General features: G+C 38.6%; 1 protein-coding gene across 8 annotated transcripts in view; it reads right to left on the reverse strand.

The window, feature by feature from the left end:
* Nucleotides 1-25,614, reverse strand: part of LOC149531528 (sulfate transporter 4.1, chloroplastic-like) — a 220,521-nt gene that overhangs the window by 133,292 nt on the left and 61,615 nt on the right. For all 8 annotated transcript variants that reach the window (XM_089811875.1, XM_089811872.1, XM_089811877.1 and 5 more), the window contains exons 7-11: nucleotides 25,114-25,221; nucleotides 24,917-24,982; nucleotides 11,487-11,547; nucleotides 11,243-11,370; nucleotides 11,028-11,069 (exon numbers count right to left, since the gene is read on the reverse strand). In XM_089811875.1, coding sequence (XP_089668001.1) covers nucleotides 11,028-11,069; nucleotides 11,243-11,370; nucleotides 11,487-11,547; nucleotides 24,917-24,982; nucleotides 25,114-25,221 — 405 coding nt within the window. The remainder of the gene's footprint in view (nucleotides 1-11,027; nucleotides 11,070-11,242; nucleotides 11,371-11,486; nucleotides 11,548-24,916; nucleotides 24,983-25,113; nucleotides 25,222-25,614) is intronic.

Here is a 25,614-nt window from a genome sequence, read left to right on the forward strand (position 1 = left end):
GTGGATTTATACCCAGATTTGGCTACATTGCTGATATGGCTTCCTCCAAGTACATTTTTTAACAGCCTCACCTCCTTGCCCAAGGTTGCTTCTAATGTAATGTCAGAGTTCGCCTAAATGTTATTTTCCTCTTCAAAAATATTTCAGCCATCAACTTAGTCCCATGAAAAGATTGTCTCCTTTTCAATCCAATACTTATTGTTGCATTTTCAAGACTTTGACTATGTTTTGACAACTCTCAATACATCAATTATTCTTACCACTAGCTTTGGTGTCCATTTTCCAAGCAATCTTACATGGCAGTTCTCTACTCCAACATCTACGGAGAATGAGTATATGTGGTGGATTTGATCCTAACTGAATTCAGACTTCAGAATTTTTATTTTATTTTTGAGAGATATACAATAATTTATCACTCACATTTTTTCTCCTTGAATACACACAAGTATCTGTCATCAAACCAGCTGTGAATCGAACTCTAGAATGCAATCAATATCAAAGGTCTTGATGTAAATGTTTGATTAATGAGTCGTACTGATATGCAGTTTGTTGCCAATTTAACCAAAAACTTCTGAAAGTAGAAATCACGACCAAAAAGAACACAGATTTGAACATTATCGTGCACGACTATTGAAACTTCAACACGTCCACAAATATCAAAGTTCAATATGTATTCAGAGAAACCACTTCATTGTTTTGGAACTCCACAGAATCATAGAATTGTCAATATAACACTGCTCAATAGCTTTCAATATTCCATAATAAGAGCTATTGATAGCTTATCCCATAATCTAAATATTCACAACATAATGTATATGTTTATCTCATAACGTGAATATCACGAGGCCCGCTACATCCTTGTTCCTTTAGCAAGCACAATTTCCTTCTTATTGCTCAAGGACACATAACAAGTGGTCGATTATAAGATTCACAAAGAAATATAGAGCCATCATCCCTCCAACAAATAAATCCACTCTAGATGTGTGAGCTTTCAAAGAGTTTTATGAAAACGCTATGAACAATATGAATTGAATCATATGAGAACCTCCAAAACCAAACTACCGGAGTGGACCACCAAGGCTACTTTCCCGCAGAGTGGACCACCAATGCAGTTATTCCTCTCCATAAGAGTGGGGATGTCAACAACCCTTAAAACTACCACACCATCATGGTGAACCCCCTATTAAGCAAACTCTATGGGAGTATGGTAGAGCGGAGAATCAACGGATGGGCAGAAAAAGAAGGGAAAAGAGCTATGGGACAAGTGGGTATCAAACCAAAACATTCCACCATTGATCATTGCATTATGCTAAGGTTCCTCATTGAAAAAGCGTGGGAAAAATAGGGGGAAGAGGCTTTTTGCTGTTTTGTTGACTTTAAGAAAGTTTTTGACACTGTACCTAGGAATAAGCGCTAATGTTCCTGTTATAAAATAAATAATAAATCAAACTTTTGTAATGGGCCGATTAATTTAATGTATTTCGGACCCATTTTTATTTTTGTTTCCGTAGTATGTGTCATCGTCGGCTATCTTTGTACACCCTCGAAAAGTTTCCCAATGGGCATTTAAGCACGGCTTGTAGGTTATAGTTGGTATGCTTTTGGATTATCTTTCTCTATACTGCAAATTCCTATTGGAGTTCTTTGTAATTTGTCATTTCAAAAGTGAAAGACCTTCCCTATTTGGCTCATGCGGTTTCAGTGGGATTCAGCCCTCACCCTACTCCGTTGTTGCATGTAATTCTTTGCTCGGATCTGGCAAATCGGAGCACCATCTTTTGGCACATACTGAAGGGATTATTTGAATTCAAGTTTCTATTATAGTGTCTGATCTATAAGTATGTATTACATCGTGTGGCATCCAGACATTTCTATGTGACTTCCTCTCTACCCGTACGGCATTCACTCTCCCACACTCCGTACCTTCCTTGTCCTCCCCCCCCTTCCACTTACCATACAGCTTGTTGTACAGCCTACCTAGCCGTCACACCATACGCTATCATTTTGTCTGTATACAACCACTGGAATTTAGCAGTGACACTATACAGCCTTAGGCCCTCCATCGTACAGCCCTCCTGTCAGCCATCCCACTGTACGGCCACACCATTCGGCCTCATCCTCCCTCACCGTACACTAGTCTAACTTCCATTTGGCCCTTTCTGTCACCATACGGCACACTCCCTTCCCCTTGTCATATCGTGCGGACTGTTTCGTGCCCCCTGCATTTGCCTTTACCATTGCTATTGTCATCCTTACACCATCACAACATCCCCGTATCAATCTCCGAATCGCTCTGGTTGTCGAAATTGTCTAGCAAAAGATTCTTTTGTTGCGTGTACAGAACAGAATATTACAATGGTATCAGAGCGCTTCGATCCTGCCAGCCTGTGGACAGTGAATGAGAGTTTATAGCTGGAAGAGAAGAAGGACACGTTTCGTTGATCAAATGACCGCCGAACCAGAACCGACAGCTGCCGAACTTGTAGCACTACTGAGGGAACTTGCCAGGAATCAGGCATAGCTCACTGATACACAGTGACTCATGGAAGAACCTCTCAAGAAGTTGGCGGACAACAAAATATCCGGAGAATAAAATGGTCACACCACGGACTCGATGTCAAGTAAATCAAACCCTCAACCACCACGCTCTCGACCTTCGATGCCGACTTTTCCACCACGGACGAAGGCACAACACAGAGGGAGACAACCAACCTTCGAAGAGATGCATGAACAACTGAGAGAAGACTAAAAGAATGCAAACCTTGAAGAAGATATATCCAACAAAGATTACGCGGATCTGAGAATGAGATATTCAGGAGGCAAAAACGGAGGATATTTTAACGATGATCTTAAAAGAAAATTGAGTAAGGTAAATCTGTCTCCATTTGATTGATCCGGTTCCATACCCACTTTCAGCTGAATCCTATGCTAGAAGAAGCACTCAAATTTGTCGCGCTGCACTTGGAGGGAGTTGCGCATGAATGGTGGCACCACGGCACCATCACATTAGGGCATGATCAAACAAATATTTATGTAGAATTCACAAAGAGATTGATAGAACAATTTGATGGTAAAGATCTGGAGCTCAATTTCAATGATTTGGCACAACTGAAACAAATTGAATCAGTCAATCAATTCCTTGTAGAATTTCAAAAACTCTATATCTCGGTCACGGACATTTCCAAAAGGAGACGGGTAGTGATCTTCATGAACAGATTGACAGAACCTCTAAAAGGTTGGGTGAAGGGGTTCAATCCGGCCATCTTGTCGAAAGCAATCAATAAAGCACAGAGTATGGCATCGTCATTGGCGTCATCCTCTCAAAGTTACTCACACTCCAAACCATCGGTGTTTCTGAGAGAAATATCTCCGCCCAAAAAGCCGTCATTAGATGAAGCTACCGGACAGGAATTCCGAAGGAAGAAATTGTGTTTCAATTGCAAGGGACCTTGGGAGCCGAGCTACCGATGCCTCGAAAAGGGAAAGATCCATTACATTGAGGTCGTGTCCGATGATGAGGACGAATAGTAAGAAATGTCGGTCGAAGATAAGCAATCCCACAATGACACCAACATGGTCAGTTTAAATCGTACGGAGAGAATTGCAACCTTTACAAGGTAAAAGGAACCATTGCCTTGGCCAGCAGCCCAAGGTGCATGGTTTTTCGTGTACGGGGTACCCTTCAAGGACAAAGGGTTGCGGTGATGTTGGATAGCAAAGCTACTCTAAATTTCATAAACTCATCCTTGGTAAAGCGAAAAAGTCTACGTACGAAAGCGCACGCAGGCTTTCAGGTCAAGGTCGCCAGAGCGACTTTTCTGCCCTGTATGCTCCTTTTTCCTCAACTGAGTATCACAATGGCAAATCACACGTTGACTGAAGATTTCTTCATAGTGAACCTTGCTAACATGGAAGTTATTCTCGACATACAGTGGATGGAGACACTTGATGAATACACTTAGAGTTTCAAGCGGATGGACTTCACCTTTGTTGTTGACGGAAAGAAGTTTTTCCTCCAAGGAATGGCAAATGAAGGTCTGAAGAAAGTTTCTGCGCATTGGATGGAGGCAACTTTTTGGCACGATGACATTGCGTGGGCTGCGCATTGTTTTATCTCGACGGAACCTATAAAGGGCGTCAAACACCTCCATAGGATGATGAAATCCAGGATATTTTAAGTAGACATGATAAAGTTTTCATGGATATTCCTCTTGGCATACCACCTCATCAAGGGTTTGAACACACTATCGAGTTGGAATCAAGAGCAAAGCCAGTCATAACCACACCGTACCACCATCCCAAGAAATTCAAAGATGAGATCGAAAGGACGATTCAGGAATTGTTAGAGAAAGGATGGATCCATCCCAATGTTAGCCCATTCGCGTCATCCGTGGTATTGATCAAAAAGGACGAAAGGATGCGCATGTGTGTGGACTACCGAGCATTAAACAAAAAAACAATAAAGAATAGATATCCCATTCCAAGGATAGATCAGTTGCTGGATGAATTGCATGGCGCGTTCTATTTTTCAAAAATAGATCTTCGTTCCGGATACCATCAAATCCGCATGACAGAGGAAGATGTGGAGAAGACGGCTTTCCATTGTCACTACAGACATTATGAGTTTCTGGTCATATCGTTCGGATTAACCAATGCACCTGCTACATTTCAATCATGCATGAATCGCATCTTCAACAAACAACTACGTAAGTACTTATTGGTATTCTTTGATGATCTTATTTATAGCAGGACATGGGAGGAGCACCTAAAGCACCTGAATGAAGTCCTAAGTATCATGGAGGAATAGTCTTTGTTCACCAAGCAGTCCAAATGTGAATTTGGTATGACAGAAATATTGTACCTCGGCATGTTGTCAATAAATACGAGGTTCAAGTGCATCAGGAGAAGATTCAGGCTATCCTTGACTGGCCTCCCCCAAAATCGCTCACGGATTTGTGAGGATTTTTCAAACTATGCAGTTACTACAGGAGGTTCGTTAAAGGATTCTCTCAGCTCAACACACCCTTAAGGAATCTAACAAAAAGGGGTCTTTCCAGTGGAACAAAAAGGCACAAATTACCTTCGATAAGCTGAAAGAGGCCATAACCACCTATCACGTACTTGCAATACCTGATTTCACTCGACCGTTCATTTTAGAGTGCGACGCGTCCAGGGAAGGCATTGGAGCGATACTGATGCAAGATAGACATCCCATCACTTATGAGAGCAGGAAGCTTACGCCAACAAAACGCCTCTATTTTATCTACGACAAAGAAATGATGGCCATCATACATGCACTAATCAAGTTCCAGCAATATTTGGTAGGTGCCAAGTTTGTCGTCCGCACAAATCACAACAGTTTGAGATATTTTCTGGAACAACGGGACTTGAATGAGAGGCAACAAAAATGGGTAAGCAAGGTTCAAGCTTTTGATTTTGACATTGAATATATGAAAGGAAAGAACAATGTGATTGCAGATGCCTTGTCCTAGAAACCCACCATCTCTGCTCACTAGATCAGATTTCAGCTGACTGGAAGGCACATCTGTTAGTGGAATATTCCAAAAACACATTTGCCTGTGAAATAATGGATGGCCACACTCACGATGATCGGTATAGAGCAGTGGATGATATTATCTACTATAAAAATCAAATATATTTGGTGCCAGAATCCAAATTGAAGCAGAAAATCTTGAAGTACACGACTCACCCCTAGCTGGACACCCAGGTTTCCTCAAAACTTACAGAAGTCTTCGGGAGAGGTTTTCATGGAAAGCGCTTAAAAGGGACATGTTGCAGTATGTAAGTGTATGGTCTGCCAACCGAACAAGTCCGAACATACTCTACTTGTCGGGCTACTACAACCTTTGCCAATTCCAGAACATAAGTGGAAAAGTCTATCGATGGATTTCATAACAAGGCTTCCCAAGGTGAATGGAAAGGATTGTATTTTCGTGGTGGTTGACAGATTGACATAGTATGCACATTTCTTCACCATCCCCTCTGACCTTCAGGGCGCACAAGTTGCCGATCTATTTTTTAGAGAAGTCTTTCATCCACACAAGTAACCCGAAACATTGTCAATGATCAAGATGGACGATTCATCAACATTTTCTGGACAGGGTTGTTTAGGATGGCAGGGACAGAATTATCAGAAAGTACGAGCTACCACCCGCAGACAGACGGACAAAGATTGTTAACAAATGGCTCGAAGGTTACCTTCGGAATTACATTTCGGCACGAGTGTGGGTAAAATGGATCCATCTGGGGGAATATTGCTACAATACCACATACCACATGTCCATCGGAATGGCACCATTCAAAGCTCTATACGGGTACGAACCCCTTTCCTTCATACACAGTTCTGGGTGATAGTCGCGCACTAAGGGGAGGGACTGGCTTCAAGAGGGACAAGACATTCTGAGATGCTTGAAGGAAAATCTACAGAGGTCACAAAATCAACAGAAGATGTATGCCGACAAACACAGAATAGAGAGAAGTTTCGAAATAGGGGATTTGGTCTATCTCCGGCTCCAACCATATCAACAATCCTCATTGAAAAGAAAAACTAAAACTCTGATTCTATGGCTGCTATCGTGTAACTCGCCATGTTGGTGAAGTTGCCTATGAGCTGGAACTTCCGACGGGTAGTCGTATTCACAATATCTTCCATGTCTCCTGTCTGAAGAAAGCCGTAGGGCAAAACATCATAGTTGCTACCAACTTGTCGCTGCTCAATGAAGGGAAGCTCATTTTGGAACTAGCCGAGATCCTAGAGGTACGTGAAAGGAACCTACGGAACTGCACTGTAAAGGAATACTTGGTACGCTGGCAACACCTACCATTGGACAATGCAACATGGGAGGTGAGCACATTTTCTAGCACCCGGCATTGCATTTTTTTGAGGACAAGCAAATTTTGGGACGGCAGGACTCTAATATTCCCATTATAAAATAAATAATAAATCAAACTTTTGTAACGGACTGATTGATTTAATGTATCTCGGACCCATTTTTATTTTTGTTTCCATAGTATGTGTCGTCGTCAGCTATCTTTGTACACCCTCGGAAAGTTTCCCGATGGGTATTTAAGCACAGCTTGTAGGTTGTAGTCGGTATGCTTTTGGATTATCTTTCTCTGTACTGCAAATTCCTATTGGAGTTCTTTGTAATTCACCATTTCGGAAGTGAAAGACCTTCCCTATTTGGCTTGTGCATTTTCGGTGGGATTCAACCCTCACCCTGCTATATTGTTGCATGTAATTCTTCGCTCGGATCTGGCAAATTGGAGCACCATCTTTCGGCATATACTGAAGGGATTATTTGAATTCAAGTTAATATTATCATGTCTGATCTACAAGTACGTATTACATCGTGTGGCATCTAGACATTTCTGTGTGACTACCTCTCTACCCGTACGGCATTCACCCTCCCACACTCTGTACCTTTCTTGTCTTCCCCCCCCCCTCCACTCACCATATGGCTTGCTGTACGACTTACCTAGCCATCACCCCATACGATATCATTCTGTCTACACACAACCACTGGAATTTTGTAGTGACACCGTATGGCCTTAGGCCCTCCACCATACGGCGCTCCTGTCAGCCATCCCACCATCCGCCCACATCCTCCCCCGCCCACATCCTCCCTCACTGTACACCAGTCTAACTTCCGTACGGCCCTTTTTGTGTCATCGTATGGCACACTCCCTTCCCCCTATCATAACGTGCGGACTGTTTCGTGCCCCCTCCATTTTCCTATACCATTGCTATTGTCATCCATACACCATCACAGCATCCCCATATCAATCTCCAAATCGCTCTAGTTGCCGAAATTGTCTGAAGAAAGATCTTTTGTTTCATGTACAGGAATAGAACATTACATAAGCTATGGAATAGGATGGAAGAATTGTAGGTTCCAACAAAGTATAGAACTGTTGTTTATAAACCTTACGAATAGGTTAAAACGAAAATCAAAACTAAAGTGTTTTGGCAGCGACATAGGGGTCAAATAGGGATGCTCGTTATATCCTACCTTGTTTGGCCTCTATATTGACAAGTTAGAGGAATGGATAAAGAAAGCCAATGGAGAGGGAATTCAGCTGGCTGAATATGTGATCAGATTGCTTTTGTATGCTGATGACATCATTCTCATTGCTAAAACAGCATAAGGGCTAAGGGAACATTTGAAGAACCTAGAAACCTTTTGCACGGAAGTAGGGATGGAGGTCAACACTTCTAAGACCAAGATCATGGTCTTTTCCTTGAGGAAGAGAAAACAACAATGCACTTTCATATTTAATGACAAAAAGCACTAGAAATTGTAGAAGAATACAATTATTTGGGGATAGATTTCCATTACCAACTCAAAATAGGTGCAAGACAGCAAAGTTATAGGATTGGAAGGCTAAGAAAACCCTCTTTGGGTTGCTGGTGATACTAGTTATTTTATATGGCAATGAGGTATAGGGGAGCAGCAAATGGCGACAAATCGAAAGAATTCAGAAACACTTCATCACAACTAATCTTAAAATCAAATCCACAATTCAATACAAGATTATTTTTAGCAGAGGCGGGCATGTTCCCAGTAGAGGCCTCGACAATTGTTAGATTGTTGAGATATCTATAAAAGGTGAGTAAAATGGATGCACGTCACTGGCCTAGTAGGGTGGTTGACGGAGAATTGGCTCGTCAGAAGAAGACATGGAAGAAAAAAAACGATAAATGGTTCAACAAGTGGAATATTGACTACCAAGAATGCTCGGGAAACAATTCTGAAAATTAAAAAATGGGTAGCAAAAAAATCAGATCTGTCATGTGGGCAAACCAGTTAGATAGAAAAAAAGCCTATTATATCAAAGAATTTAATCCCACATTTGAACATGACGACAAAGAATATTTAGGAGCCAAGATCAAAGGAAAGGCAAAAATCCTAATTGCACAATTGAGATCTGGTTCCCATCGTTTGAGATGTGAAACTGGTAAATGGGAAGTCCCTAAGGAAGAGTGGGAGGACAGAATTTGTAGATTCTACAGCGAGGGTGTGGTGGAAACAGAGTGGCACTATCTGAAGGATTGTACAGCATACGAAGACATCCATAACCAACACAAAGAAAAGTTAAAAGTGAACAACATAAAAGACCTTTTCGAAGGACTAAGACTCCTCAAGGGGGCCATATTAATTATGCAGATTCACAACAAAAGAGACAGGTTGGAGAAATCACATCAGATTGACTAGGAGTTTTATGTGGGTCCCTTAGGCTTATGGCCTCGTGGACGTCATTAAAAATCTTTCATTCATTCACCGCTAGTTAAATATTGTCTCTAATTTAATGGAATGATGTTATGATATTCAGCTCTACAATCTTAGTTGTCAAGATTAGGGTTTGGGTCAGAAAACGTTGTAGTTCTCTGCTTGAGATAAGCATAGGCCCTCTAGTAATCCAAAATTGCCATAAATAGATGCCTCTCAATATCATCTACTCAAATGTCCATTACAAACCTGCAATCGGCTCCTGTAACTGCTTGTGTCATATTCAAAGTTGGCAGTTTGGCGGAGGTTGAAGGGATAAAGATCTTTTCCAAGTAGTCGAACCTAATTTCCGAGTTGGATTACTAGGCTTTCCCTCAATCTAAAGTAATTTCCAATTTCATAGCAAGCTCAGAATTATAACTTATAGAAATATTCCTCATTACATATTGCAGAAATGATAACGCTCAGATTAGAGGGTAGACATCCACCATTTCTAACAACTTTGTATTCCAAGTGAAAACATTCGATCAGAAAAGTCACCGAGATTCCAAATGAAATTATCCTCAGTACAACAATTCAGAAAGACTTGTGGCTTGAAAACAAGGAGACCCAATTAATATATGACTTTGTTTTTTTTTTTGAATTGGAACCTTTATACAATTCACAAATCTTCACATTGACATTGCCGATTCTGAGAACCTAGAACTTTTCCTTCAATGTAATTCAATCTAGTGAACAATTAATCTTAAACCAAACTCATTTCCACTCACAGGTTTTATGATGGCACTCTGGTTTTTGTATTGTTCTGACATAGACATTAGTCCCTATGCATACACCATGTCTTCCACCGATAACAGATTCCAAGATACACTTTTACCACATCGTCTCCTTTCAAATACAACTTCTTCTCATGAATCATCTTTCTGCATTAATAAAACTGCTACACCTTCTCTCAACAGGCAGGAGTCTGCCTTTAAGCGGTAAAGCTTTGTTCAAAGGAACTACGCTCTAATACCAGGTTAACGTTGAAAGAAGGTATAGAAGATTTATAAATTTCGATACCTATACTCCATCATTTGGCACATATAGATCATCTCATAGACAGATTAGAATGGTCATGACCTTCATTACAAATGGTTTACACTTTTATTAGACCGGTTAGTATTTACTAACTAAACCGATCCATTTAGGATGTGATTAGTTAGTAAATACTACCTAACTAATTCTTAGCAGTATAACTTCAGATTGATTTGTGTCTCAATCATTTGTAGACGAAGGAATACTCGATATTAATATGCATCTTGTTCATCTTAGATAATAAGGCGGATTGATCTGACCACAACTACCTTATCTTCAACACTTGGACACCAACATGACCTCATGTTGGAAACAGTGTGCTACAAGATGTCAACCCCTACTAACTCCTTATTGTTCCAAGAAATAAGTTCGATAATTTTCTATGTAAAATCAGCAAACTCACCAATTTGTATTTTGGATTTAACATTCGCACTTTTGACTTTCTAGCTTCTCTCCCCATATTTTGACGACAGCATAAAAAAATTCAGTTGCTTTCAAAAGAAGTGATGTTGAACACACGTAAGTTCTTTTATTAACTTGCTGCTTCACACACACACTTAAATCTTACTTCAACCATGCTCCAGCTAGTTAACCTATTTCTAAATGGTGCCATTATTTAAAGCAATCGGAAATGACAAGTATATTAAATGCATTGAAAAAGGAACCAATGGAAAATTCACATCATAGAAAGCTGCATACCAGACCCATCACAGCTGATATCACAATTGCTGCCAGAGTGCACTGCCCAAAAAAATATGTATCAGCTTTAGTATTCAAGGTATTTTTCAGTATCTTGCAAAAAAACAATTTAGACACATATTAAACATATAACTAAATGTAAAGTTATCACAATAACAAATAATGCAAATCATTTATAAGACTACCAAATTGATCCAGTGTGGACAACAATGCACCTGAGGTATATCTTTAAATAGTGGTGTCAAAAATAGAAGAGCGCACACAACTATGACTCCCATAATAAATCCAGATAAACCTGTTTTAGCACCACTTTCATGATTCACAGCTGATCGAGAAAATGACCCTGCAAAAATGGTAGAGTATTTGTCGGTTATATACTTGTCTACTCAGCATCTAGCATGGACAGCTGAAACAAGTTTGTATTTTTCTGTTGTGCATACATAATTTGATTGCCCTTACCAGTCGTAGGATATGAGGAAAAGAAGGATCCACAAACATTAGCTACTCCAAGCCCAAATAACTGCTCAGAATTTCAATTGACCAAACATCAACTCTTGAAAACAAAGACTGATAACCCTAGAAATTTCATTCATAGAAACATAACACAAACGAACAGACCGTCAATGTTTGAAAATAACTATTCACAAAGTAAAAAACTAAAAGTGTTGATTTTCCACTACAATTGAGTTATCCATTGGATGAATCCATCTTACAATATTTACCCTAATGGCTTCCCTGTTTCAACTACTCTCCAGCCACTATAGTGAGATAGCTATCCTAAAATAGTTAAGGGATGTGAAGTGCATTATGAGGGCCTCAGCTCTCAGATTGTGATCCTAGGTAAAGTACATTAGAACAGAACACAATCAAAAAAAAATCAAGAATCCAACTAAAATATACATGCAAGCTTGGAAGTCTTGTCTTGTTAGTCAGAGAAACTAGGCCTTTTTTCAAACTAACCTATCAGCAAATTAAGGTTTTGATGTACAGGTTTCTGAACATTCTAGAATATTGTCATCTCCACTGATCATTCACCCTTCAATAATTAACATTTAGAAAGCTTCCACATAATTAAAAAAAAGATTAATAAATTCTTACATAACATATCCATGGAGACTATTTCAGGTCAATTATGTCTCTATCCAAACTACGTAACTCAAATCCTATTTTCCACAGGCATTTTCTTCAAATATTACATGGCTGCACCCATTATTTAATTCAACTTTGGTACTCTAGTCTTGTTAGCTAGCAAAACTCTACTCTTTGTTCTTCAAGCAATTTATCTGCCCATAACGAGTTTGCATAGAGAGCTGTCTATTTACTCTCCTATCTGATCAAATGAATAATTAAAATCATAAACAGAAATTAAAATACATAACAGATGAAATAAAAGTATATCTTTATTCGCAAGTCACATTATTACAAAAGTAGACCAAAGATGATCAGCCGAAGATGAATCTGGATCAGACTAGATCATCCTATTGTCCTTGACAATACAATATCTATTCGAAGGGCCTGACAGTTGCCATGAGAAACACAACCATTGACTAACCCATACTACTAAAACATAATAATAGTCATCATACACTAATTCCATTATTTTATCACTGTAGAATACAAGCATTTAAATTGATCATTCACCCCTCAACAAATCCTCTTTCGAAAACCTTCAGGAGTACCAAACTAGATCAACAAATCCTTACATGATATTTTTACCAATCCTAATTCATCTCAGCTTTATTGCCGTGTTTTAAACCAAATGTCGTGTCTTTAAACTTTATTCCTAGGATGATGAAATGCCAAAATTGAGGAAAATTGAAATACAAAAGCAAAGACAAAAAATTCAAGGATTTAAGAAGATGTCCCTATATGCATCCAACAAACTACACTGATCACAATTGATCATAGCATAAACAAATTAATTTTGCAAATAAAAACTGAAGTGGCATCCAAAGCCTGCAGCAAGAATTGATATACGAAGCTGGAGATCTAGATTTTGTTATTCTGAATGACAAAACCAAACCAGCACAAGAAACCGTTAGAATAATGAGTAGAAAGATTAAGAAAATAAAAATTTCAGAAAAAGAGTTCACGAGAAACAATCGCCCACATTTTTGTCAACTCCATGGAACAACTAATAAAATAAGTCAAACAAGGTAACGGACAACCATGTTTGCAATTAGAGATGACCAAAACTATCACTTTAATTGTTCATACTCCTGAGATGAAATAGTTTCTGGTCAAGCAAGAGAAATTATTTTAAGGGATGGTAAACAAACAGCCAATGTGAAAGCATTATTGTTGAATTTTTTTTCACAAAATAAACTAGTACAACAAAAAAGCTTCTCTGCTCTACTAGAGGTGTTTTTTCCTCTTAACAAACTAGATAAAGGTATATGTAGGCTGATTCCTCTCAATGGAAAACGGGATATTATTGGCAAAAAGTAGACCCACATGGTCACCAACAAAACTGATTTGTCATGTGCCATAGTGTGCTTGTTTATATTTGCCAATCTCTTTTAGCTATTGATCTCAGAAAATTTGATCTACTCAATTCTAATTATGAAAGCTTCATCCATAGAATATTTCCTCAAGTACCTTCATGGCGGCCTTCTTGACTTTCTCATAATAAATAGGAACAACCCTACCAATTGTCTCCAAATACTATTTTAGATTCACTATTTGCATTTCCATGTGTAAAAGGATGTTCAACTTCACTCAACTCTGTTAAAAGATGGGTTGCAAATGCTTAAGATAAAACAATAAGATGGAGTCTCTCCAAACCATTGCCTTCATGTAGTCAAACATCCTATCTATACACTCATAGTGTTAGAACCCCTAAGTTTTGTAAAAGGTTCACATGTGACTACTTGTTTTAAGGATGATAGCCCATGAGACATATTGTATTTTAAATGGTTACTATATTGTGGACTTCTAGACTTGGTTGTTTATTTGTAACTATGATGTGGTTGTATAGCCATGGACATTTACTCATTTGATAATAGTGTTATTGACCCATTACGAGTATGATCCTATATAAATACATACATGTATGTTTTTCCGTATATATTTATATATAGAGAGTCTGTGTGTGTGTGTGTGTACACAAGTATAATCACCAATTCTCATACCATTGTGACATACCTAACCGCATGGTACTTGAATTTTCAACCGCATGTCACATACCATTCTACCTAAGGGGAATCACCTGAGGTAAGCACCCTAGGGAAGCACTCAAGGAAAGGTACCGAATGGGGAGAACCCTAGGGAAGCACTTGAGGGAAAGCACCCAAGGGAAGCACCAAAGGGAAAATATATGAGGGAACTACCACTGTGATGCTTTGGTGGCCACCAAATGACAATAGTTCACAAACAATGAGACCAACATATGAGATCCAACTTCTTTGAAAACCAAGTCCTTAACCCGCGGTGTGATTGTGCTACGTCCTAGTCATACAACATTGGAGTGTTGGTCGTACATTAATCCTAATGAGTATATGACATGGAATTGTTCTATTGTACACTGCACCCAGCTTTTTGTTACCATACAGTGTTGCCTTCAAGCCTACATTGTGGGGATAGTTGTATAATGCTCTATGTCGTATGGTGAAGTAGTAAATGTATGCCCAGCCTCAAGTGCACACCATTTTCTTCTTCCTTTGTTAGGTATGTGTGCAAAATGAGCAAGGGGCCTTTAGACAGTTTGATCACTTTATTGCTTGGAAATGATAAAGCTAATATAGTCCATGGGAAAGTATTTTATGGCGGAGTGTGTAAGAGCTGATTAACACAATGATGAACGCAAGAGATATAGTCACCAAAATGCAAATGACACAAGAACTAATTCAAATTCAAACAATGATAGTGCTTCAGACTTTTCAAATTCAAAACAAGAGACAGAGCAAAATAGGATAAGGTGTTACTCCCACCAAAATTGTGGAACCAAACAAGGAGGGTGCAGACAAGACTCCAATTGGAGTTCACAATACAATGAAATATTCCAAGACGCATACCTACAACAATCTACAACCCAATATTAAACAGCGCTTTAGAGTAACTATCAAGGGTTTACAAAAAGGTGTTGACAAGGCCAACACCTCAAAAAAAGAGTGGGCCCAAGAGATAATTAAATTAGTTTTGGGGCCATAGATACATATTTATTAAATAATATTATTTAATAATATTGGGGTCGTTACATAGAGCTCTTGTGGTTGTTGCACAACAAGACGACAAGTCGCTCGCAATCAGGAACCTTAAGGTGGTGATTATTAGATTTTGAGCCCAGAAAAATAAGATGATAAACAAGAATAAGAAAGAGCCAAAACTGAAACAATAAACACCAGAAATACCCTAGGAAAACCCTTCGAGAATGAAGGGAAAAACCCAGCCACACACAACAAAAGATCATTTTATTGATGATGAAATTCCAGTGTACAATGCCTTTCGCTTGAAGTGATATAAATAACTTAAAGAGAGACTCTTCACATTCTAACCGAAAGTCTCTTCAATTTCCTAAACATAACTTTTAATCATAAGTGTCCTCTTCAGCTAAAGGTGACCATAACGATAATAAAGTCCAGAAAAAAAGATTTCTATCACAATTATGAACTCCAACACTCCCACTTAGTGAGAGAAAAGTCTTTAGTTTTGCCGTCACACAAGGCTGCAACCAAAATGTCAAAATCTAATCACTCAACATGAAAATCCTGCAGGAAACACAACCAGATTCTCTTATGCCACAAAGAGAAAAATTTACTCATGGAATCACTCAACATGAAAGATTTGTAATAATCCCAGCGAAGCCTTTAAGCATGGATTCTCTCCACAAGAATTGTCATCGAATCACTCAACGTGACATCCAACTCCCATCACGGATTCTCTCCACATGATGATCATTCCCAGAGCGAAAGAGTTATTCATAGCTGATTTGTACAATCCTATTTATTCCCACAAGAATAGAAATAGACATAACAAAGCAAGACTTAGTTCCATATAAAAAATTTACAAATACCACAAGCATCACAAGTATATATGAGAATAAAGGGGATTCCATAAGCACTCCCTCTTAGTTATAAAGCCTCCCTCTAAAGCTAAAATCTCACTCTTAATCACAAGCTCCCTTTGAACGCAAAAATATCTTCTCGTGATTGCAATCAGCATTCTCATATTAATCTTTTAGGATGCACCCTCCAACCAAGAGAGATTGATTAACAAATTAATCCATCATAAATATTAATATTAAAACCCTATTGTTTCCAGTATAAAACATAATCATAGAGATCTTATCTTTTTCTTTTAAAAAAAATCTTGATTTTGATGATTGAGCTGATCTAGCTCAACTCTTCAAATTATCCTACCACATAGAGCTCTTCACCTTCCTATGCAAAAGCCACCCTACTTTTCCAAACTCTCCCCATTTTGCAAATAATCATGATAGGTTATTCAATAAAACATACATAAGGAAATCAAACATAACACTGTAAGCCAAATCCCTATCTCCTATGATAATCAGTATTTCTCTCACTAATACAAATATATATTCTCCTCAAACCATTTGACAGTTTGAATAAGAACTACTATCACTACAAAATGAAAAGCCATGCATAATTTGCACCCAACAAAGGATAAATTATACCAAATATTATCCCATGTCTAACTATTGAACATAAAAAATCTTTGTTTCCTGCACTTGATTGTCAGCATGTCTATAGCCATCAGGAGGACCTCTTGACAATGAGAATGGTACCGGAAGACCGAGAATTTCTAAGTGGGTTCTTCAATGAAAGGCATAAAAAAAAAAATAGTAACTGTACAGAACATCTCTAGCATAAACAAATGAGAACCTTTTATCAAGCCCTGTTGATAGACAGTGTGCCTGTAACAATACAATCCAGTTTTCCTTCTAAAAAGATGGTATTCAACTCGCAATCATGCACGGACAGTGATGAGGAATTCTTGACCAGATATACCATAACACGATGCAAGAACAGGAATTAAAAAAAGGCAACAATAAAACAAGAAGAAGGCTTAATGACAATATCCCACAGACGTGCCAGCTACATGAAACAATTGGACTTCCTCTTCTTCGCAAAAATATCATTTGAAAAAACAGCTCTATAGCAAGTGATACTTAAGCAATAAATTCAATTACACAAACAGTAAGGGATGCATCAAACCAGCCACAACAAAAGTCTACCAAAGCCGAATGGAGATGATGACACATGTAATATATGCACCTACATATCGTATAGCTAGCAAACGGTGAACTTGAACCATTACTTGTGATAAAAAAAACTGAGCATGCATACGCACAAATGAAGACAAGGACGTCTATTAAAGAGAATCGACATAAATGTAACAAAGAAAGAAATGACACCATTCTGTCATTACAGACAGAAACGGTCTTCAAATAAACGATATGGCAAGAATGAATCAGCACAATTCCAAAAATACCAACACCTTTCGATGCTAAAGGAGTCACATGAAACACGTTGGCAAGCACAAACAAGTGTGATGCGGCCATCACTTTCTCGTCTCCTTCCAGGAATGATATGCAAAGAAACAACCACCATGCATTAGATATTAAATCATCCTCCTGCTCCCTATAAAGCTATAATCACATCATAACGATGATGAGACAAACATCTGCATCTATAATAAGGAGAATTCGTTCTGCAAATAGAGGTTATAGAACCACGAAAAAAATTGGCACAAAAACTTCTATATTTTACACCAAAACTAAGTGTCCAAGCACTTGTATACTTCACGCTAATTCCACAATTTTCCTTTCAAATCATGCAATGCCTACTTTGTCCTCATTCTAATCTCCCATTCTAACTAATTGCAAAGATGTCCTTTATGATCCCTATATTGCCAATATCAACCTGGCTTTGATACCATGTTAGATTTCGAGCCCAAAAAAATAAGATGATAAACAACAATAAGAAAGAGCCAAAATTGAAACAATAAACACCAAAAATATCCTAGGAAAACCCTTCGAGAATGAAAGGAAAAACCTAGCCACACACAAGTTCACAACAAAAGATCATTTTATTGTTGATGAAATTCCAGAGTACAATGCCTTTCGCTTGAAGCGATATAAATAACTTAAAGAGAGACACTTCACATTCTAACCAAAAGTCTCATACAATTTCCTAAACACAACTCTTTATTACAAATATAATTCTTCGATTTTCCAAGCCTTAATGCAATGTTGAATGACACATGTCATTACATTTAATATTACAATTTAATGATAAGTGTCCTCTTCAGCTGAAGGTCATCATAACGATAATAAAATCTAGAAATAAATATTTATATCAAAAAGACTTATATTGCAGCTGCAAACTCCAACAGTGATCAGGGACAACTTTCATCCCAACTAGGACACTATAGCTATGACTTTTGTCACTAAATGATGCTCCAGGTGTCAAGTTGCATGGGGTGCTTTGGAAATCAAGCTTTACGGATTAGTTGTTGGAATTGAAATGGTTTGGTTTGGTCCTCACCCTATCTTCTTCAAGATTCTTTGGAATCCTCTGATATGCTCTTCCTCACTAAGATATATGAGAGTTGCGTATGCCATCTTCCCACAATTGTTGGTTTTCAATAGATGTTAGCATTCAGGAATGTAACTAGGAATTCGGGTGGGGTGTGTGGGTCTAGTGGGGTTGCCCATCTTGTTGATCAACTTTGTAGTTTGTTTCAAATGTCTCTACTAGATTCATGTCGGTTTGGTTATGTCGCACTGCCCCTAGTGTCAAACACATCTTTTTTGGGAATTGCTACTTTCCTTCAATGTCCTTCCCTTATGCTATCCATAGTGGCCCCAATGAATATCCACACTCTAACCTATATGACAGCATCAATCAATTTTCTATAATTGGGTAAATTCTCATCCTCAAGGACTTGAGTATCAAGACTCAAATTCTATAGACTCTGCTCATAACCAAGTAGTTGACTCTTTGTGCATTGAAAATTTAGATCTGACTTTTACGAGGCTCCACCACTTGTCTAAGCATGTGTATGGCCCCCTAACAAAATATGGCAAACATCTTCTACAACTCGGTGAGTCTTTGGACCTGGTGGTACTTAATGGATTATCTTGTTTTCATGGATCTTATAGCTCCACGCTCAGGCCTCATGGTAGTGGTGCTAATGTGGTGGATTATGCTCTCTCTCTAGAAAATCCTTCACCCCTTCAATCAACCATAACTTTGTTACCCCCTACCTCGTATTGACTATGCTCTACTTCGTCACTCCATCCATCGTACCCCCCAACCCTTCCTTCCCACACCATAGCTCACTTTGAAGATGGTGATCCTAACATGCTTGTCCAACATTTAAGATTAGGTCTTCCCCTAGACCCCCTTTTCTCAACTTTGGGGTGAATCACCACCCAATTCTCCCATCTAACAATCAATCTTGTCCTCCCAACTCCCCCTGGCTATGCCTAAGAATATACATCCTATGAACAAATGGTATGATTAAGATTGTAAGGCCTCTCATTGAACCCTATGATTGGTCGTTGTGCACTACCACCCTTCTTACACCTTCCTAAACGCCTCCTATCACCATCTCCTTTGCCATAAGAAATGCCTCTGCATTTCTTAGCACAGACTTCCATATCAAGCCTCCCTTCAACATTCACCCTTTTCCCTACCATACCCACCCTTCCTTTGAGCTTAACCAAAATTTATTGGTCACCCATACCTCTAGACTCTATGTCATCCTCAATCAACATCCTTTACAGGTCACACCGCCCTCATTGTCCACATTATTACAAACACCACCATTAGGAAGGCACTAAGAACTAGAAACTCTAGAAGGGCAATTGATGAGGAAAGTTTCAATCGAGCTATTCAAACACGGTTTCATGATTCTAAGTCCTATTTAACTCATCTCTCAACCAAGTTCGCACAAATTTCCCTCTTTCATCACATCACGTCATCCAATTGATCTAGAAGGTTGGTCCTACATTAAAACCCAATAATTACTTGACCATCATGGTTGGGTCCACCTTCTCCAAACTATACGCCACAACTCTCTTTATTCTTCTTTCTAGAGAGTTGGATTAGTGTCACATCCATATCAAGGGGTAAGTCGCTTTCAAACTTGACTATCAGATTATGGACCAGCATTATCAAGGAAGTGTGCCATTGCTCCTTGAAGGTTTATAGTTGCTTTTGGGATTTCCAAAAGGCCTTTGACTTTGTCCCGAGGACAACCTTTTTTCAAAGGCTTCAGCACATCAATATTTTAAAGACTCTTATAGCAACTACCATAAGACTCTACTAGATGATTTTGGGTTGTTTCAAGACCACTTATGGATTTTCAAACTTCATCAAGAGTAATATTGGGGTTAAGTAAGGTTGCCCCCTACTGCCTACTTTATTTGGTATCTACACTGACAATCTGGAGAGGTATCTTCAAGATCATACTCTTTCACAAGACAATTGCCTTCTTCACGAGGTTTTGATCCAGTTTTCTTTTGGAGGATGACGTTGTTCTTTTGGACTCTTTTCTAAAGGGTTTACAAAGGCAACTGGATGATCTTAAGTCCTGCAAGTTGCAGCATTAGATAGTTAATTTGGGGAAGAGAAAGGTGATGGTCACCAATGCACTTAAGACTTCTTGCCTCCATTTCTTTTTCAAAGGTCTAGAGGTATAGATGTCTTCCTCATACACAAACCTAGGGGTCAAGTTCTCTAGCCCCCACTTTGTAATGTCCCCATCATAAAATAAATGTATCTAATTAAACTTTGTAACGGGCCGATTGATTTAATTTATCTCGGACCCATTTTTATTTTGTTTTCGTAGTTTGTGCCGCCGTCGGCTATCTTTGAACACTCTCGGAAAGTTTCCTGACGGGTATTTAAGCATGGCTTGTAGGTAGCAGTAGGTATGTTTTTGGATTATATTTCTCTATACTGCAGATTTCTATTGGAGTTCGAGATTGTTTGCCATTTCGGAAGTGAAAGTTCTTACCTAGTTGGCTCATGCGGTTTCAGTGGGATTCAACCCTCACCCTATTCCGTTGGTGTATGTGTTACTTCGCTGGGTTCTAGCAAGTCGAAGCATTATCTTCTGGTAATCATCATTCGCATTCCAGTCTCTGTTATTGTGTGATTTTCATCAAAGATCTATTATGTCTTGCGCATAAACTAGTTTGTATTGGGTGCGGATGTCTTACTCATTTCTATACTGCCTCCCTGGCCGTACGACCCTCATCTCCAAACACCCCTACCATATGGCATTCCTTAGCTTACCATACGTCTTTCCTTTTCCTGTACGAACTTCTATGCATCGTCATCCATCCACCGTACTATTTACTTCCCATCACCATACGGGCTTTGTTGTGTACCGTACGTCTTGTCCACGTACGGCCTAACTGTACGGCCATATTACCCTCACACTGTACGCATTCCTCTCCCTCATCTCCATATGGCCTCTTGGTCTCTATCCCTCCGAAGACTCCCCACTGTATGGCTCACCTTGTTTCTATACGGCCATTCTTGCTCTCTCTTGACCGTACAACCCATCCTACACCAATGTACGGCTAGTGAGAAAACACATTCAGCCTCCAAGTACATCATCGTACGGTCTCTCACAATCAGACATAAAATTCTATCCTTCGTGCATCACCTTGCTGGTCCTTTGCATTACAGTGTGTAGAATCAACGTACGTGGGAACATTACACACTTTACCATGAAACCCGCTCTTCAACCACAAATAAATAAAAGGTACAGTTCATTGGCCCTCCTCGAGCGACAATTATTTTTGCACCACTTCAAGGACACTCTGTCTAAGATGGCACTCATGGATACGCTTATCAGACCTACGTATCTTAATGGTTCAGTGATGTGGGGTCCTTCACTGTTGGGTTCTAATTGGGCTTATGTCGAGAGAGTTTAGATTTTCCACTTTCCACAAATAATCTAATGCAAGCGCTCCATCCTCCACAACATTATTCTTATAGAGTTTAGAGCTCATCCCTTTAGGACATCTTTGATCTAGTCTAGTACCTTCATCGCCTTCAAGGCTTTGTTGCTTCGCAAATACCCTTAACTTGTCCACTGCTCATCAAAGTATATCAGTACTTCTATTGTCTCCTCTGGTCATGCTCTTGGATGGTTCGCTAAGACTTCGACCCTCCTTGGGTCCATTGGGATTGAGATGGATCGCCTCCCTCCCTTCTAGTACTCTCTTGATGCCCTCCTCATCTTCTCCCTCCATGGTAGGAGTTGAGTAGATATATTAGAGATGACATATACAGGTAGTATTCATAGTTTTTGTGTCAACCCACGCGAGAGTCTTTGCGTAAGATGGCCTTTCTACATAGATCTTTCCAAAGTTGAAGGATGGACTCCTTGTCTTCCCTTCCTACTTATCCCACCACTGGTCATATTCCCTCTAGATCCCCCTTGGTTATTTCAAAGTAAGTTCACATCATTTACGGCACAAGAATGATAATCATATTGACAAAGTGCTAGGATTTATCATCTTTATAGCATCAAGGAGGTTGAGTCAGAGGAGCACTTCATCTTTTGTTGCCTATATACTACAAGACTAAATGGAGGTTCTACTACCTCTTCAAGGATGCTTGGTTGCTCTCCATTTTCTTCAAATATACAAGCTAGGGGTGCCTTCCACTTTATCTTCAGAAATCCATTAGGCTCCAGGACCACTCACTCTAGCTCTGGCATCCTATAATGCCTCAAATTTCTCCACTCATTACTTCCTTCAAAGGGCTTCACTCAGCATGGAGCATGAAGCATCAACTTAGCCCCATCCCTTGTTCCAAATCTGTGAAGCCCAAGACAGGCTCCTATAGGTGATGGCCTTCCTCTTCCAAGACCACTTTGAAGCAGCCCAAGATTTTGATTGGTCCTATTGCCTATCCTTTGGCTTTGAAATTCTTCATAGGTGTTCAAAATCCTTAGCAATGTTCGGGAGGGGCTTTTTGGAACCCCTCTCCTTGTTTTTGTTTCAATTTTCATTGCTTTCTTTCTTCAAGTATCATTTGGTGTCCCTGTTGTGCACTAGCCCCTTTTAGTGTTTCTTGTTGGACATTAATAGATTTATCTTATCTAATTAGTTTCATTCAATACATTTGCATATATAGTATTTACTTTATCTTGTTTTATAGGAGGTTTGTTTTATATCCTCTAACCAATCCTCTATATTTGAGTGGTTAAAACAACTCAATACTAACAAATGTCAATAAAACCCCTAACTGTTATGTTGCACACAATATTTAGAAAATTGTAATAAACCTAATGAATCTAATGATGCAGTCATAGATGTACCAGTAAAGTACTTACTAAGTTGCAAACACTGGCCAATTTTTAAGGCCTTGCAAGTTTCTGCAACTTGTAATAGCACCAAAAACTCACTAAAACTTTCATAAGAACTCATCATGCACTTGTTGATTTTTTGACAAAAACTCAATCAGTTTTTGTTAAAAATTTGGTCATAATCTTATAAGGGCACTTAACGGCAAAAAATGGCCCAAATTAGTTTCATTTCTCATTTCTTCACTTGTATTTTACTAATAGGGGGAAAATATTTTTGTAGACACTTGCAAACCGATTTCTATTGATTTGAAACAGATTTGAGGCGAATTTGAAGTGAATTTAAGGTGGTTTTTGAAAGGATGATATTTGGAGAGGTGCTATGGAGGAGGCGAGCTCATTCAGTTTTGTATTGGATGAAATTGAATTGAATGAGTAGTCATTGCTAGTGTCATGAGAAGCTAGAGATAGAGCTACATCCAGGATGAAGGACACGCCCCATACTAACTCAGACATACCAAGCGAGGAGGCACGGTCATGTCCAATGCAGACTTCTAGGACTAGACTCTCTAGTTCTACCTCTCCCTTAGCTTTTATTAGAGCTCGTAAGAGAAAAATGTAATTGTAATGATGTATTTACTTTTAGTTTTACATAAACTATTTACTATTTTGTTTGCAGCCATGAACATTCATCGCGAGAGTGCAATTTTGTACCCACTTTGTGTTTAAATATATCTAGACTAAGCCTGTTTCTTTTGCCTTCTCATTTATTGAATTTTATTATATTTTTAAAAAGGATTTCTAATTAAATTTAAGCAATTTTTTAAGTTCCCGAGTTTTTGCCGAAAATTGGCAAAGTTTTTCCCAAAAAAAATCATGCCTTGACTAGTTTTTGGCTTTGTCGAGCTTTCCAACTATGGATGCAGTATTCCTAAAACCGATCATACTGCATAGCCTAAAATGAATTCTAAAAGTCTATTAAATAGCACTTTCATTCCCCATGCCCTTATTAGGGTTTCTTCCCATTCCAACACCACTTCAAGGTATCAGACTCAAATTGTATTTACTTTACCATTTTATTACAACTCTGCCTCACCAAAAGGAAGTGTCCATATAAGGGTTAAGTGACTTAATATTGTAAAGACTATTTACAAAATATATCGAAGTTTAATATTAATTGAACTTTGCAATTTTACAAAATAATGCATGAATGTCCTCCAATCAGCTATGAATATCCTGTCTGAACCTGAAGACAAATAACCTGACAGATATCCTCCAAACATCCCTGTTAGTCTACAAGAACCCAGAGATAACTGAAGCTGGCTAGGAAGAGGACATTATATTACCTTTAATTACAGAAAGATACTAAACACATTCAATACTTTAAGGTTCAAATAATGTTTTCTATATAATGTTCCTAGTCTTAGAGGTAACAAAAAGCCAGAATACAAAGATAAAAAGTTAGTGCAGGTGATTTGTGAGATTAAACCTAAATAGAATTACATCTGTATTAGAGATTTAGAAGCCTACTGGTAAAAAGAAATGAAATTCAGAAAAATATGATGTTTTTCATTCAGAGCTCTCATAGACCTTACTTCTTGATTTGAATCTAGCTCATAGCCATTTTTTGCCGCCAATGCTTTGGCAATTCCTACTGATTCCTGGCAAACAGAAAAAGATGTGTACAGAAGGGCAGAGTACTAATATTAATATCACAGAATACAAGGCCATGAGTAGCAAAATCATTTAACAAAAGGTAAATCGTGAAAATTACCCACTTGTTTTTTCTTACCAAGATTGCCACACCAGTAATAAGAAATGCTGTTGGGAGTAACCCCTTTATATGATTGAAACACTTTGGGACTGAGAAGCTTGGAAGACCTTGAGGAATCTCACCTACCTAAGTTTGAAAACAACACTACAAATCATCAAATTTTATATTTCTCCATCAAAATCAGTTAAAAGATCTACATCCAAATTAGATGCACTATAATCAACATATCTTATGCAATTACTTCTTTAAAATAAGCATTTCTAAAAGTAGGGGGCAATAACTAGAGAAGTCATTCATGCATTGAAGAGTAACTTGGTAAAAGCATACATTTAGTCTTTCATGTCAGTAAGTTGCAAAGTCAATAGTTTTATGACAATAGCTACAGATTTTCTATTGATGTGTAAGAAAAGAGACCTTCCATGAATCCTCTAGCTTAAACTTGCTATTAATATGTTTTGCAGGATAACCTTCTCATGGTGAATCTTGACAGAATCTAAAATTGATTGATCGTGCCCAACT

This window comes from Cupressus sempervirens, chromosome 11 (assembly GCF_028749045.1).
Source record: "Cupressus sempervirens isolate cs-2001-9-10 chromosome 11, ASM2874904v1, whole genome shotgun sequence".
NCBI classification, from domain to species: Eukaryota; Viridiplantae; Streptophyta; class Pinopsida; order Cupressales; family Cupressaceae; genus Cupressus; species Cupressus sempervirens.